This window comes from Lynx canadensis, chromosome D1 (assembly GCF_007474595.2).
Source record: "Lynx canadensis isolate LIC74 chromosome D1, mLynCan4.pri.v2, whole genome shotgun sequence".
Taxonomy (NCBI): Eukaryota; Metazoa; Chordata; class Mammalia; order Carnivora; family Felidae; genus Lynx; species Lynx canadensis.
In genome coordinates, this window is record NC_044312.2 from 62,085,453 (window position 1) to 62,102,529 (window position 17,077).

General features: G+C 41.9%; 2 protein-coding genes across 2 annotated transcripts; one reads left to right on the forward strand and one right to left on the reverse strand.

Annotated features, from left to right (window-relative positions):
• The first annotated feature begins 2,285 nt into the window (after positions 1 to 2,285).
• Positions 2,286 to 3,224, forward strand: LOC115525707 (olfactory receptor 51I2). Its single transcript, XM_030333008.1, has one exon. It carries the CDS (start codon positions 2,286 to 2,288, stop codon positions 3,222 to 3,224), a length of 939 nt encoding a protein of 312 aa, XP_030188868.1.
• Positions 3,225 to 11,927: 8,703 nt separating this feature from the next.
• Positions 11,928 to 12,872, reverse strand: LOC115525750 (olfactory receptor 51I2-like). The gene has a single exon (XM_030333111.1). It carries the CDS (start codon positions 12,870 to 12,872, stop codon positions 11,928 to 11,930), a length of 945 nt encoding a protein of 314 aa, XP_030188971.1.
• Positions 12,873 to 17,077: the final 4,205 nt, after the last annotated feature.

A 17,077-nucleotide genomic window follows, 5' to 3' on the forward strand; every position in this document is an offset into this window, starting at 1 on the left:
AGTTCCTGGCAGGGTATCTGGCACGTAATGTGCTCAGCAAGGATTGGTTTTCTCTCACTGATTTCTTTTCTTCACATGCACCCAGACCCCCCCCCCCCCAAGGTGAGCCACTACTGGGAACGATAAAGGATGTGCTCCTGGAGTGTCCGGCAGCCTTTTTCCCACAAATGCTACAACTCAGATCCCTACACGCACGATGGCTTTTGCCCTGTTCTGTACAGAATCCTGCTCACTGAAGCCTGTTTTCTTCTTTTTCTTCTCCCTTCTCTTTCTGTTCCTTTCACCTTTGCTCACCTCTCTTCTGTTTTTTTTTTTTTCCTTCCATGAGTTTTTTATGAAGAAGGATAATTGCAGTCAGGTGGGGGAAAATAGAGATGAATGGGGTTGTTCAGTCCTGGATCCCAAGCATCACATGTCTGGAGAGAGGCAGGTATGCACAGACTGATTCTAGGACCAGAAGGGATGTAATCAGTAACACAGAGAATGGCCGCATACTTCCTGGGAACCATAAGACGATCCAAATTATAAATTTTCCCATAAACTCTGTAATGTTCCCCTTGTAATAATGCTGAATTAAGGGTCATCCAAGAATTTCTATGGCCTTTGTATACCTGGGGCTCTCAAGTCCTTTTTCTTCCATCCTGATCAGCAAGGATTCTGAGATTATGCTGTGACCATGCTTTGTTAGGTTTGAGAGAGGAAGGGGAAACAAAATATTTACGGAGTTTTCTCCTATAGGAGAGTGCCTTAGCCTGATACTGTTTTGCCAGATGAAAAGTCTTCCAGCCCTCTCTGTCTTCATCCATCATGAGGGGCTGGAGGTGAATGAATTCCCAGAACATCAGAATGCTGGAGGTTACAAAATGTAATCACTCTCACAGAGAAATGGCGGTGGGTTAGCCTCTGGGATTGGAGTCAGGAACACATGTCATGGTAGAATAGCTGAGTAATAGAGTACATGAGGGCGCGTCTATGTTGTGAGGGGTTAATAATGTGGGCACAGGAGTCTACACACATGTAAGTGACATGCTGTTGATGGTCGAACTCTGCATGTACATTGTGTGTTGTGTGCATACAAAATCTGCATATATGTCAGTGTGGACTGAGTGTATGAGCACCACAGGGCACATGCATGTTCAAGAGTGTGAATGTCAAGAATAAGAGTTGAATATATCTGTGCAATAAAAGTAAGTGTGTGAGGGGCTCCTGGGTGGCTCAGTCAGTTAAGTGTCTGACTTCAGCTCAGGTCATGATCTCCTGGTTCATGAGTTCAAGTCCCGCGTTGGCCTCTGTGCTGACTCCTTCAGATTCTGTGTCTCCCTCTCTCTCTCTTTCCATCCCCAGATAGTTCTCTCTCTCTCTCTCTTTCTCTCTCTCTCTCTTTCCCTCAAAAATAAGTACTCATTTAAAAAATTAAAAAAGAAAGTGTGTGAGAGACAGCAGTGCAAGTGCAAGGTGCTCTTTCTAAGAGCAGGAATGGGATCCTGGTGAGGCTGTTGTGAAGGTACATGTCTCTGAGATAAAGGATATTTTGAAAGTATATATGACTATGTAAGGGGATGAAAGCCTGGTGTTTGGTGCAATGCCCTTCCACAAGCTGAATGGTAGCATAACTATAGAATATTTAAGAGAGAAGTAATAATTTTTCCAAAACGAGGAACACCTTTGTGCATTTCCACAACGTTTTCTTGTTCTTTTTGTTTTGTTCTTTTGGAGCACTTCTGCCAATAAAAGGCTGGTGTCCAGAGGTGGTCAATTTTCTCCATAGCCCATGGACCCTTCCCCTCTCTCACATAGCACATCATCATTCAAACTAGCTCTCAGAAATGCTGTGATTACTCGAAGACACCTCTGGTTAACCATTTTCAGGGAAATGTTTAATACTTCCAAGAGTTATTGTAACTCTAATTCCTGGTTGTCTTTACAATGACAACCTATGGATTATACTTCACATATTTGCATTCAATGATGCTCTTAAAACTAATTGAAATATAGAAAATTTTCTTTGTACCTAAGTAATATTTTTGAAGCATTCTCAATGTCTTAATTTTCTTCATAAAATAGAGGAAAATTAGCCCTTCCTGGGGCCTGCTGACCATAAAATGAAGAAAGAAAGTTTGCCTACATTTACCTCTAACCAGTGATTTCAGGAAGGCATCAGTTTCCAACTGTGTAGACTTCACCCCCTGTGTGTCTTACTCCCTGGCTTCTTGCCCTCTAGAAGGGGCAACTCTCAGAAGTCCCCAAGTTCCAATCCTGAAAAGTGCCCTGGCCTCCCCCCCACCATGGGACTGTTCAATGTCACTCATCCTGCTTCCTTCCTCCTGACCGGCATCCCTGGTCTGGAGAGCTCTCACGCCTGGCTAGCAGGGCCCCTCTGTGTCATGTATGCCGTGGCCCTCGGAGGCAACACTGTGATCCTGCAGGCCGTGCGAGTGGAGCCCAGCCTCCATGAGCCCATGTACTACTTCCTGTCCATGCTGTCCTTCAGTGACGTGGCCATGTCCATGGCCACACTACCCACCGTGCTCAGAACCTTCTGCCTCAATGCCCGCAACATTGCCTTCGATGCCTGCCTGATTCAGATGTTTCTCATTCATTCCTTCTCCATGATGGAGTCGGGCATTCTGCTGGCCATGAGCTTTGACCGCTATGTGGCCATTTGTGATCCCTTGCGCTATGCTGCCGTGCTCACCAATGAAGTCATTGCCGGAATAGGCATAGCTGTGGCTGCTCGGAGCTTCATCACCCTCTTTCCCCTTCTCTTCCTCTTCAAGAGGCTGCCTATCTGCAGATCCAATGTTCTTTCCCACTCCTACTGCCTTCACCCAGACATGATGAAGCTGGCCTGTGCTGATATCACTATCAACAGCATCTATGGACTCTTTGTTCTTGTATCCACCTTTGGCATGGACGTGTTTCTTATCTTCCTCTCCTATGTGCTCATTCTGCACTCGGTCATGGCCATCGCTTCCCGAGAGGAACGCCTGAAAGTTCTCAACACATGCGTGTCACATATCTTGGCTGTACTTGTGTTTTACGTACCGATGATTGGGGTCTCCACAGTGCACCGCTTTGGGAAGCATGCCCCACGCTATGTACACGTCCTCATGTCCAATGTTTACCTCTTTGTACCTCCTGTGCTCAACCCTCTCATTTACAGCGCCAAGACAAAGGAGATCCGCCGAGCCATTGTCCATATGTTTCGGCGCATGAAAACATGACTTTCATGCTTGCCTTTAATATCTGATGTTGACTGTAGCCATAAGTCTTCATCTGTGGTGTTATTGTCATCATCACCGTCATCATCTTCAATCACAAATAATAAAATAGATGTGTGTGGTGTGGGAAAAGTAAAAGATCAGAAAGTGGAGATAACACAAAAGAAATGGTAGTACAATCAGCAAACCTCAGTGGCATTCATAGAGAGGTGAATGTTGGTGATTAGATAACATTTTCCTGAGGAAGATTGATGTAAGCTAGGAATCATTTTTTATAACAGAGCTATTACCAATATTATAATAACTAATAAATTGAGTGTCATCACTAAAAGTGTCCGGTTCTATAAGAAATTGATGTGATTTAATGCATTTAACCTTCATCACAATCTCATGAGGTGTAGAAAATTAAGTCAGTTTTTCAGAATAATATAGATGATAGGTGATTCAGATGAGACTCCGTTCTTGTCTATCTCCACTCTGTGTGTCTAATCCCAACAAGGACCACCCTCTGTTGAGTTGGCCTCACTATTAACATTACCACAGTTATCCTTCCCTTCACCATCACTGTCACCTTGAACATTCATGAGTGCTTCAAAACACTCAAAGCACAAAGTGAAATTTGATGTATTGTCAGAACTTGCTATACGATGTATGACCCCAGAAAACTGAAAGAGGCTGACATCTAGAAGAAACTCCAGATTCTTCTCTGCTTCCTTCATCTGCTCACTAAACCATCCTCTCACAGGGAGATTCAATATCTGAACCATAGACCTTTTTTCTTTTTGACATTGTACTAATAAAATGATTTTTCTTTGTCTTCCTTTCTTGGGATTTTAATTTTCTTCTACATAATGATGTGGTAACAGATGTCAAAAATCATGTCTTTCTAGAATTTCTAGCTAAAAAGCCCTGGGAGAGGCAATAGAGAATTTATGACTTAGACACTAGAAAATAATTATTTTGCACATTCCATTAGATCAGCTTTCCTGCATTCTCTTTCCTTGATACCAGGGAGGTAGGATACAATAAGAAATTCCTTGGCAGAATTAGAGTACTCTCAGATGAGGTTTGGGCTTACATCTAGACTAAGTTAAAGGAGATGCCCTATTGAGATCGACCTACACACAAGGGAAACTGGGCCAGATACCCCAGCACAGCTGAGCATAAAGTTATCTAGAGTTTTCTTTTTTTTAATATGAAATTTATTGTCAAATTGGTTTCCATACAACACCTAGTGCTCATCCCAACAGGCGCCCTTCTCAATACCCATCACCCACCCTCCCCTCCCTCCCTAAGGGAATATGAAAGTGAAGTATCAGGTGCCAGAGGGAGGGAACTATTTCTGAATGGAAATGATATAAGCATTTGGGATTCCGGTTCCATAAGTGAAATAAGAGAATCATAATGTCAGTGCCCTTGTAACATAACTCAGCATGAGTTCAAATGGGAAATAATGAGTCAGACTATGGTCTTCAGTCAGTTTAAGTAATATATATATACATTTTTTCTTAAGTAGGCTCCACACCCCATGGAGGGCTTGAACTCACGACCCTGAGATCAAGACCTGAGCTGAGAACAAAAGTCAGATGCTTAGCTGAGCCACCCAGGCACCCCAATAATGACCTTTTTGATTCATACAAGAAGCACTGCATCAGTTAATAATAAGAGTAGTAATTTATTATGCGTTGAGAGTCAGATTAAATTATTATATAGGTGCAAAGGCAAGGGTTGGGGACCCTTCTATATATGAAAATGAGGAAAACGTTCTCTGATTCCAACCCCAGGGAGAAGAAGAAGACGACCTTTTCACTACAGGCCTAACATTGACAGCCAAGGGTAGAAAGAAGAAAGGACAAGGAGCACTGGAATAGGAGCCTCCTATACGTGCCGCTGGCTCCTCTCCACTTTATTTCCTCCCTTCTTTCTTCATTTTCAGTTACCAATGTGGCTTGTTTACAGGGGATAAGGAAGAAACATTCCTATGTTTCTCCTCCTCTTATGAAGTACTTCGGAAGAACTTAGGGCCACTACTGTGTCTTCCGTCCCCAGACGGTGGAGATTAAGCCCTGATTTTTGCTAAAATGGAAACTTTCTCTTGTCTTTCTTTATTTAACAAGCTTTTCTTTAAACTCAACCTTTTTCCCTATTGACATGGGAAAATACCTGGATTTGGCCAACTAAAAATAGAAAAGAATATTTTACACTTCTTTTATTATATGCCCCTTAGTTCTGCCTTAGAAAATTAGGTCACAGGGCGCCTGGATGGCTCAGTAGGTTAAGCGTCTGACTTCGGCTCAGGTGTCGTGACCTCGCAGTCCATGGATTCAAGCCCCGCCTCGGGCTCTGTGCTGGCAGCTTGAAGCCTGGAGCCTGCTTCGATTCTGTGTCTCCCTCTCTTTCTGCTCCTCCCCCATTCACACTCTGTCTCTATCTTTCTCAAAAATGAATAAACGTGAAAAAAGAAAACAAATGTGAGTTAAAAAAAAAGAAAAAGAAAATTAGGTTACCTAAGAAAACTACATACTGAACTTGGCTCAGCTAAGTTTGCAGGGGAACAATACTGAGGTTTGTAGGGGAAAATGTCTGAGTAATAAAGGTCATGCTTTTGCATTGCCTGTCAGGGGTGCATAGTTCATCCTCCAGGGCCTGCATTGGGCGGGTCAATAAAGAGATGGAACTAGAACAAGACTTACAGTAGGGTAGGATTCCTGACCCCCGTGCCTCATAGTAAGACTCACAGTAAACTCAATACAACTAGAATGTGATGCAGAATTGAGAAAACACACCTCCACGTTGTGTGGCCTTCCATGCAATTAATTTCTGTGTGAGCCCAGGAAGTGGGAGAACCTTCAGAAATGAGAGCAGGGTAGCAGAAGGCTATGACCAGGCCCCTGGGCATGGCTGACCATCAGCCCCACTTTCTCAGTCCCACTGAGGTTCACCCAACCTCCAGGAAGCCATCTCCACACTTGATCAGTTCTGCTAGGATGGGACAGCTTTGCTGCTGCTGTTGTGATTCAGTAGGATGAGAAGCGCTCTTCCCCAGAATCAGGGGTACAGACGATCCTTCTTCTGGGTTACGGTTCTCCCCAGCAAGGGCATTGCCTCGTCAGGAGAATATCTGACCCTCTTTTGTCAGCTGCACACATTTTCCCACCGTGCTGATGCAGGGTGGACTCAGGACCCTGCACCACTCTGTTTCATGTTCAGGAAAGAGGGGATCCACGTGTTGGTGGCCGTGCACTGAGCACAGGAATGCCCTCCAGACAGCTCAGTGGGGTGTGTGCCCTGAAGAGGGCTCAAGTTTCATAGAAACAACGAACAGGTCATGAAGTCAGCAGTCACTTTGTGAATTACTATCTTCCCAACTTCAAACAAGTAATTGGGTCCCTGCTGAGCAATTACCCCATGCAGGGGAAGAGGAGGACCTCTTATCAAGCAGCACCTGAACACGAATGTCTGTTGGGAAGGTCATGGAGAAGTCGTGACTGCTGGTTGACCCAAGAGCTGGACCCCAGCAGTGGGGGCTCCTCACCCCTGATGCTGTCCTTGGAATGTGCATAGAGTTTGTCTTCCCTCTCCCTAACGCAGCCCCAAGGAAATGACCTTGAGATAGTCATGTCTTGCTGAAACCTTCTATAAAATATACATGACTGAGCCCAGGTAAAACCTCCATAGAAACTTAAATATTTTTTCTTAATGTTTATTTAGTTTTGAGAGAAAGAGAGACAGACACAGAGAGAGCACAAGTGGAGGAGGGGCAGAGAGAGAGGGAGACACAGAATCCACAAAATCCAAAGCAGGTTCCAGGCTCTGAGCTGTCAGCACAGAGCCCAGCACAGGGTTTGAACCCACGAACTGCGAAATCATGACCTGAGCTGAAGTCAGACGCTTAACTGACTGAGCCACCCAGGCGACCCCCTCTATATAAGCTTTTAAGATTCTGGTAGCAGGTGTGAAGATGTACTGGCCTTGGGTCATCCAGGACAAACCTAGTGTGTAAGTTTCCTTGTTAAATCTGCCACCTACAGATCTGGGGCGGCCTGCATCTTTCTCCGGGTTCTTCCTGTCCTCAGAATATGGGGGTCAGTTTCAAATAATACTTGGGAACCTCTAGAGGATCTTTCAAGCCAAAGTCAGAGGCCAACAGCTTGTTCAATGGATTTGTCAGATTAGGTGTAGGTGTATGTGGTTAGAATTCATATTTCTCATATTAAGTGTTTTTATTCTTTTTTCTTTTCTGCTATTACCCATGGAAAACTTCTTTATCAAATATATGTAAGAAAATAAATAGAGGAGATACTTTATCTGTTAAATGATTATTTGATTTAGTCTGTTTTGTACATGTGTCACTCAGGAGTCAGCTGACACCACCTAAACATTGGCTATTTCGTTGAACTTTGCATAAGCCCCCAACATTCTTCACAAAGAAAGTACAGCCCCCAGCCAAAACTTACGATACATTTCTGGAGTCATGCATCACTCATCCAAAGCATGGATGTGTGGCAAGCTTTATGAAAAATTTAGATTATAAACAGATCTCAATTAATAGAAATGCAACAGACAGAGCTGGTTATTCAGTCTTGATCTTACAACATTTACGGCCAGTAATCATGTTAATAAAAAAATTTTTTTCTCAATCTCCATTTTTCCTAGCACAGATGTTAGTCACTATCCTTTATTCAATCCTGAGTCTAAAAAAAGCACTTTTTTTAGTGGAGTGGATATAATTCTGGTGACACACTATTTTCCTTACAATCTTTACTTCTGGTTTGCTTAAAAGAAACACAGCTCATTCCTTTATCCCTCCAAAAGTATTTATTGTGACTTAACAACATGGGAGGCACCATATTCGTTTTAAGGGCTCCGTGATTATGAAATTTAGTCATTAGGGTCTGCGAGAGAAAACTGCCTGAAGGGAGATGGTAGGGTTATGAAAAAGTCTCGCAAGATGTGTTTACTAACTATTCCTTTTAAATACCCCCTTGCATAGCTAGGCCACGTTGGGAACGGCTGCAGTGTGACAGAGAACGTGAGACTGTAGTTAATGTTTATGAGAACTGTGCAGAGCAGCATGAAGCCTGGGAACCACAAGGCTATTTTTTAGGGCAAATATCCCATATTACAACCTGGGAGTAAGAAGCTTCCTGAATGGCTGTCTGTATTCTTACCACAGAAGACAGTCTGTAAGCAACAGTGGCTCCGAGTCAACTTTAAATACTAGTCTTGGTGGTCAAGCACATTGTCCCTGACTGAGACAAAATCCTCTGTGAATATTAAACAGCTTAGAAGAGACAGAGTGTTAAGTGGCTTTTCTGTATTGGACATTTGACATGACATTGTATAAACTAAATCTACGGTGGATTTTAACACAAAATTCTGGAGTCAGCAATTTCATAAACAAATCTTACATGAAATGTAGAAGCAAGTAAAATAAATCTGAAACTCAAAGAAATTCCTGCGAAACATATATCCAAAACTTTATACGCCTGGGTTACAAACACTGGAATGGAAATAGCTCTCATTTCATTTATTCAGCAAGGATGGAGATTAATGATTACATTCTATTACCATCCAACATTTAGCATCCAAATATGTGCAAGAACGTTTTTACAAATAATGTAGAAAAACAAGTTTACAGTTATTAGGGAGAAAGAAAGTTAAAAGACACATCTTAGGTATAAATTGGACAATTAATTGTACATGAGTTTTAAATCAATCCTGGTTTATTTTCAATACACTTTCTTAACTGTGTTAGCCTTCAAACCACACGAAATATTATAAACAGGTTTATAAATGTATCATTTATTTAGATATCAGATTAAATACTAACCTTACCAGTTTGAACACATGCAATTTATGTCCAAAAGAAAAGTTTTCTTTTAACATACTGTTAATTAGTAACTTGATCAATATTTTTTAGGCAGCAGTAAAACATATACATATATACATGAATAAATGTAAAGGATTTTTTCTATATTAATGAATTAAGAACTTTTAATTTTCTGCCTCCTCAGTATATTTTTCTTTAATTCACAGTCAGTATGCATAGGTTATATTTACTGTGTGTGTGTGCGTGTGTGTGCGTGCGTGTGTGTGTGTGTGTGTGTGTGTACACCCCAGTGGTCCTTGTCCAACTAAGGATTGGCAGGTGAACAGTTCTAGAACAATGAATGGGATTTCTCACTTTTTTTATGCAGTGATCCCTTACTTATTCAGAGCTTAGCCCAGCACATTTATATTCAACTGGTGAGACACACACAAGAAAACATTCCCAGTGTCACATGCTCTTTGTTATCAGGAAGCAGTGCTTATCACTGCCCCCTCCCCAGTGCTCAGCACAGGTTAGTCATTCCATGCGTGTTTGCTAAAGGAATAAATAAGGCATCACTGAACAAAATGATGACAGAAATACTTTGTGTTACACCTAGCACTCACTCTGCCCCTTATTCTGTGACTTTTCAATTCTGTGGTTGGAGAACCTATGAAATACTGAAGTCAGCCATATGGTTTCTGATATTCAGTTATAGATACCAAAGCATTAGGATATAAAAATAGTTTTAAAAGAAGAGGAAAGATTCCCATTGTAATTGTAAGCATGACTTTAAGGGCCGTGGGTTAATCTTTCTCCTTCCTTTCTTTTTCGCTCATATCTGTGTGGAGAGTTAGTTTATATCCGATTTTTGGACCCATACATAGAGAAGGATGGTTTTCCAGGTGACTGGGAGAGGGATTCTCTGGACTGGGAGGGGATGGCCGGTAGCTTTTCCAGCTTTGTGGCTCTCGGGCGCCGTCTATTGTGCAAATAGCGCAAAGGAACACCGATTTTTGAGGCCACTTGTGTGTCTCAGAGCTAAGACTGTTTCCAGAAGATGTCTAGCTCCCTCCCTCTGTTCCAACCCTAGAGCTCTCCAAACCTTCCTTCCAAGGGGTACATGCAGTTGAGAATTTTATTCTGTACTGTGGCGCTATCTTTCACCTGCTTCCTCTATAGCCTGCACCTGTCATCAGTACAGTCTTCCTTACTCAGTGATCTTTATCTGTTTCTCTCTGGTTTCCTTCAGGCTGAGGTTAAAACCTCCTGGAAAAGCTTATTTGTTGAACACTTCTGAGATTCTCAAATGCTTAGGAGCACCACAGCATTGCTTGATCCTCTCAGGTGCATGAAGACTTGGACCTTGTAAGGCTTGTTCCCAGTTTCACCAGTCAATCTCAAGGTCACCTGCCCAGATTTCTGTTTAGGTTACCATCCTCTCCTGTTGGGGGTGAATGTTTGTGATGGGGGGGGCATTTCTTGTTGGAATAAGTTTGGTTATTACCCTTCACTCCACTGCTCCCTACCAAATACTTTCTAACTTTGTGCTTTGGCTATAACTATCTTGTTCGAGGGTACTTGTCATTTCTCTGTCATCTAATACTGTCGAAGATGTTATCTCTATATTTTTATTCTGTTTCATTTTTTGTAATGGATGGTGAATTTTGCATTCAGGTGGTGTTCAGAGAAGATTCAGATATATATTGTTGCTATGTTTAGGGCAATATCATGTCACTCAGTCCTTATGGCTTTATTTTTTTAAAGTTATTTGATGATGATTTGAGAAAACAAATACGGAAAAGGATGTTTCTTTAAAAAGTGTTAAGTTTCTGCCTCAGTGTCTGCCTCCTCCAGTCATCCAACAGAGCTGACATATGCCATAGCCTGCCCTCTGTCCAGTGAAAGCTGCTGTGCTTGTGTTTACTTCTGTCAAGTGTTCATGTGCCCTATGTGGGTTGTGCTCTATGTGTTTTGCATGAATTTTCAGATGATTACTCTCTCCTCCTGGCTGTTACTCTACAGGGATTATGCTCTCTGAATGTCCTGATATTCTTCAGCTTCTCTACTTTACTCTACAGCTCTACTCTAGCATGTGCTGAAGTCTCTGGGCTTGGGTGCTCACTAAAGCCACGAAAGTCCATATTCCAGCAAATTGTGGGCCCAACTGCTGTTGCCTCTGAAGCAGACTTGCCCCACCATCAATCACTGGTATCTATTAACCTTCCATTTAGAGTGCTAACTAGCTCTCTAGAAGAAAGTTAGTCATCCCCCAAGTCAAGTCCAAGGAATAGAAATATATGATTTTTTCCACAAATTTTTTCTCCTTGTTTTAACTTGTAAAGTTCAGGTGTAAACATTTGTATTGCATAGTCAGAATGTCAAGCATATAGGTTCCATTTTATAAGACTCATAAATAGTCTTATTTATTTCAAAAGTCAAAAGTTGGTCACAGCTATTGTGTGTCTTTAATTTTTAAAGTTTAAAGATACTCAAAGTATTATTCCTTTAAAATGTATTAGGTGATACCTTTGATCTCAAGTAACAATCTTCAGTTATAGCATGGTTTACATAGGTGTTTGTCTGTTTTGAGATTTACTTGAAAGCATAGATGTAACTATTTCATTGGGACAAATAAAAGAGCCTAATTGAAGACCCTCTTCCTTGTTAGATCTGAGAGAAGTCATCTGTGGCAACTTGTGACATAGTTAATTACAGCGTAAGGCAGTCCAATGTATTGAGTTAATGGGTTATACCCAGGCTATCCCATACAACTAATAGCAGATACCGAGCAGAGGTACATTTACAGGAGGAGATTGAAACGCTCCAGGGCCAAAATCAGCAAGAACAACAAAGTCCTAGGGTACTTAGGTTCCCAGAAGATCTCTCCCTGATCAAAGCTTAGGCTTAAAAAACATTTTGTGTAGCCTCTTACGAATTTCTTTAGTCTTAATGGAATAGATAATTGGGTTGAGCATTGGAGGCACAAAGAGATATACCAGGGACATTAACTTGTGCACATACTCAGGGGCATGCTTCCCAAATCGATGAACCATGGACACACTAACCATGGGTACATAGAAGATGAGCACAGCACAGATGTGTGACACACATGTATTGAGTGTCTTAAGCCTCTCCTCCTGGGAGGCAATGGCCAGTACAGAGCGCAGTATGAGCACATAGGAGAGGAGGATGAGCACTGAGTCTACACCAAAGGCGGAGATAACAATGAACAAGCCATACATGCTATTGATGGTGGTATCTCTACAGGGCAGGCGGATCAGGTCTGGGTGCAAACAGTAGGAATGGGTTAACACATTGGCCTTACAGAAAGGCAGCCTCTTCAGAAGGAATGGCAATGGAAAGACCATGCAGAAGCTGCGGATGATGATGGATATGCCCATGTGAGCCACACGGATATCAGTGAGCACTGAAGAATAACGCAAGGGGTTACAGATGGCCACATAGCGATCAAAACTCATGGCCAGCAGGATCCCAGATTCTGTCCAGGAGAAAAGGTGGATGAAGAACATCTGGGTCAAGCAGGCATCGAAGGCAGTCTCCGGGGCATGAAAGCACAAGGCAGCCAGTACGGTGGGCAATGTAGAAAAGGACACGCCCAGGTCATTGACAGACAACAGAGACAGGAAGTAGTACATAGGCTGGTGCAAGCTCTGCTCCTCCTTTATGATGAAGAGAATTAGGATGTTACCCAGGATGGAGACAGCATAAAGCAGCAAGAGGAGGGCCGCTAACCAGTGCTGTAGGCCCTCCATCTCTGGGAAGCCTGTTAGTGTGAAGCTGGTGGTGCTAGAGGTATTAGTCCCAAAACTTCCCATGAGAATCCCTGAGTGGCTTTTGGGGAAAGAGAACCAGAGCAAAGTGAGGTCAGAAAGTGGAAGATCAGGAGTGGTCACTGTCCTCAGGATGGAAGGGGCAATGATACTTAGAGTCCATGACAGATCATGAAAGGGTCAGGAAGGAACAGGTAAGAGGCTGTTAGTTATATTTCGGAACTTCTATAGTCTTACCATATCCACAAATGGGTCGTGGGCTCCAAATCCGTCTCCACAGATACCCTTTGACTCTTTTTTGAGGGTCAGATATTATCCCTTATTCTTGTTGTCTCTGTGTGTTCTTTACAGAAAGAATAAAATCTTTCTCCATTAGTGGAAAGTGATTTTACCCTTTATTCCTACCAGTTCTTAGCTACTACCTTCTTCAAGAAGTGAGGTACGGGATGTCTTCCTTAACCCTCCTGGCTTACTGATTCATTCATTCTTGTGAACGTGATGACATCTCCATCTATACTCTGCACCGTTTCTCCTCTCTTACCTGCACTCAGCCATCACTCCAGCTCCTTCCTCATCCTCTCTTTGTTGCTTGAGCCCCTCACTTATTTGTCAAGGGTCCAGAATCTCTGATTCCTCCACAGCTGCCTGCTTTAGATTGTCCTCTCCTGCATGTTCACATTTTTTCTTCTCTGTTTCGATGAAGCATTCTCAAACTGTACCGCATGTTAGATTCATGTGAGGAGGTTTAAAAAGCTCCTTTGTCTGGGTCACACTCTTATCAATTAAATCAGAATCTCTGTCAGTGGGTCTCAAAAATATTTTTTTTATTTCCCAGGTAAATGTGATAGGCAGCCAAGTGTGAAAATCAGGGGCTTAGATCACTCCCATAAGCTTCAGCTATGTCCTACCTTACACCAACTTCTTTGTTGAGGAACAATTTCATGATCTACTGTCATGAGAAATAAACAAACAATAATCTTCTATAACCATTCACTTCTTTTTTCTCATTCATATTTAAAATTTTCAAAATTATTTTCTATTTATAATGTGCTTCTTTGTCTCTTCTCTGTACATCAATGATCCCAAATTTATGTGGCTCAGATTTCTCTTCTAGTTGTAGACACAAACATTCAATTCCCTGTTGGACCATCAATTGTAAGAGCTTATCTGCATCTCAAACATAACATCCAAAGTTGAACTTGTTGTTAATCACCGTATTTGATCCTCTCCAATATTTATCATCTCATGAAAGCCCATCTCCATCTACCAATGTACTCAAGCCAGAAAAACCTAGGAGGCATCTCTCACCCTTTCCCATACCAAGATCTAATTAACCTATTACCATCTTTCCAGACTATAACACTGGCTTCTCTCCTTCATCACACTTCCAACTGTCATCCATCCATCTCCCTCAGCATCTGCAACCAGGATGTCTGTAGAACCTTCCTTAATGATTACCCAGCTTCATGTCATGCCCCTCTCCCATCCATTCTCCACAACAGAACCAAATTATTTCTTTATAAGTAAAATGGTGTTACACTCCCACTGAAAATCTTCCAATGGGTTCCTTTACCTTTAGAAATAAGAATTCATGCATCCTTACTTTGAAGCATCATCAGCACTACCTGGAAAGGTGTTACCTTCCAGTTATTCAAATCACTCATTACTTCTCTGTTCATGGTTGTGTGCCACTGTTACACAACCCCATACATATTTTTCTTCATGACTCATCACACTTTAGAATCATAGAATTATTATATATCTGTTTGGATATTGGATTAGTATCTTTCTCCGCCCATAAATTGTAAGTTCCCATAATTGTCTGGTTTACTTCTCATCTTATTCTCAGTGCCTAGCTGAGTCACTGGCATAGAGCCCTGGACTAGGACTCAAAGATGACCAATTCTAGTTCTAATCAGTAAGTATCGATTAAGTAGATAAATACATTATGTGAGGAAGAAGCTATACATTCTCAAGTGTAAAATGAATTTGATAAACTAAATAACTCACCTGACATCTAACAACTAAGTTTTTATCTCAGCTTTGCCATATGGCAGCTGTGCATTTAGTTTACATCTTCACACCTTATTTTTACATCTATAGTATAGAAAAAAATAACAGAGTAAAACATTTAAAATTCATATTCAGTACGCCGGTGCAAGTTACGCACTGAATAAATGGCAACCACAGAGCAGGAATAAAAAAGGTTATTCAGGGGGTGGGATCCCCTGGTCCTCTTTCCACACTGTCTGCCCACTTTCAAGATCCCAAAATCTTTTGTCTCAGCCTTTATCCACCACCCAGTGAGAATACTGGAGTGTGAGTTAATTACATTGTAACATCTGCACTAAATAAAAAGCTTCGGAGGCCGCCTGGCTGGGTCTATACGTGCTTGGAGGTGTAGAGTAAATCTGTAAGAATGAGGCCAGGACACTGGGATTTCAGTCATCAAGGGCTGCAGATGGGAAGTGTGGGTTAGGGGAAGAGGAATGTAGGCAAAATCTCTAAATTTAGATCACAGACAGCCTCTCCGTCTTCTTCAACTATTTGTACCCTGATTGCCTTAGGATTTCGAAGCTCATAATGAGGTTCTTACAGACCTTTGAGTGGGAAGAGTTGAAGTCCCGACTTACCTCCCTAGGGCAGCTGTGCTGGAAGGGAGGAGAGTGGTGGGTGAAGTATTTACCAGGGTGCATACTGGGCACACAACCTCCCCGCCTTCATCTCTATAAAGCTGTCTCTTAAGAGCCCCTTGGGCCCAGTTAGCCCTGGGGCTCAAGGGGGCTGGGGCAGCAGGCACTGCACAAAATCTTAAGTGGTTGGCTCCCCTGTGCTCTGGAATCTCTCTTCTTTAGAGGCTTCAAAGAAATTAAGAATTCTGTGTTGCTCTTTATTTTATAGAAGAGGAAGTGAAGCCCAGAAGGAACCATTCAGGAAGCCAACAAAGAGTTGAATTCAACCCCAGACCCTCTGACTCTCACCAATTCCCAAATTAGAGCTTTTTGCACTAAGTATCCTACAACATAAATAGATTTCAAAAAATAAAATAGCATAACCACTAAAAGCCTAATAATTTACAGTCAGCAAATAGAGGGGTGCCCAGCTGCCTCAGTGGGTTGAGCTTGTGACTCTGAATCTCAGGGTTGTGAGTTCAAGCCCCACATTGGACATAGAGCCTTCTTATAGTCAGAAAATAGAGTGACCATCCTGGTTTGCCTGGAACTATACTGGTTTTAGCACAGAAAATCCTGCACGGAGGGAAGCCCCTCAGTCCTGTGAACTGGGGCAGTTTGTCACCCAACATCCAGATCTAGATTCAAAACCAACTTCTTAAACATCCTTAAAAACATTTAAATTGGCTCAAGTTCCTAACTCCTCATTTGTAAAATTACAGTACAGATTCTTATAAATCCATTTGACTATGAAACTTAATATCACATGCTAAGTGCTTCTGACACAAGAACTACTGAATAGAAAAATTTGAAAGAATTTGATAACCAGTGGGCTCTGGGGGCCCTGGGGGCTGTGAGGACAGGCAGATTCCCAAGACACTAAGGACAGTCTTTTGGTCATCTCATATCGCACCCAAACTTCTGTAATGAAGAAATTGAGGCTCTAAGGAGGAAGAGACTTGCTGACAGAGAAATTGGCATAGAGACAGGACGTGAACAGAATTGTCCTGATCCAGACTCCAATTCTATCCCCACTGCCCATGCTGTCTCTTATTACCAGGGTTAGGAGAGGGAGAAAAGAATAACTGGTATGTTTTGACCTTTTGCCAAGTGTCTGGGACCATGATAAGTTGCTTGATATAGATTAGCTTATTTAATCCTCAGAGAAAACATGATGAATGCATTTTATTATGACTAAAATCAGTACTGGATTTCTCAGTAGGCAGACTACACCTACAGAGTTACAGCAATGGGGAAGTAAAGCACTAAATATATATATCATACACTATATTTTAAATAAAACATTGTATTAATATTATATGTTAAAATGCATAAGTATATTTTAAATAATAAATAAATATATAGGCATTTGTATATATAAAACCATTCATGGCTCCAATGGAGATCGAGAAAATGAGATTAAATGTCTACTTCTTTTTTTAAATTTTATTTATTATTTTGAGAGAGAGAGAGAGGGAAAAGCAGGGGAGGGGCAAAGAGAAAGCAAGAGAGAGAATCCCATGCAGGCTCTGCGCTGCCAGCACATAGCCCAACGTGGGCTGGATCTCATGAAGTGTG

Coding starts and splice junctions, on each gene's coding strand:
- LOC115525707 (XM_030333008.1), top strand. CDS start 2,286: ATGGGACTGTTCAATGTCACTCATCCTGCTTCCTTCCTCCTGACCGGC.
- LOC115525750 (XM_030333111.1), bottom strand. CDS start 12,872: ATGGGAAGTTTTGGGACTAATACCTCTAGCACCACCAGCTTCACACTA.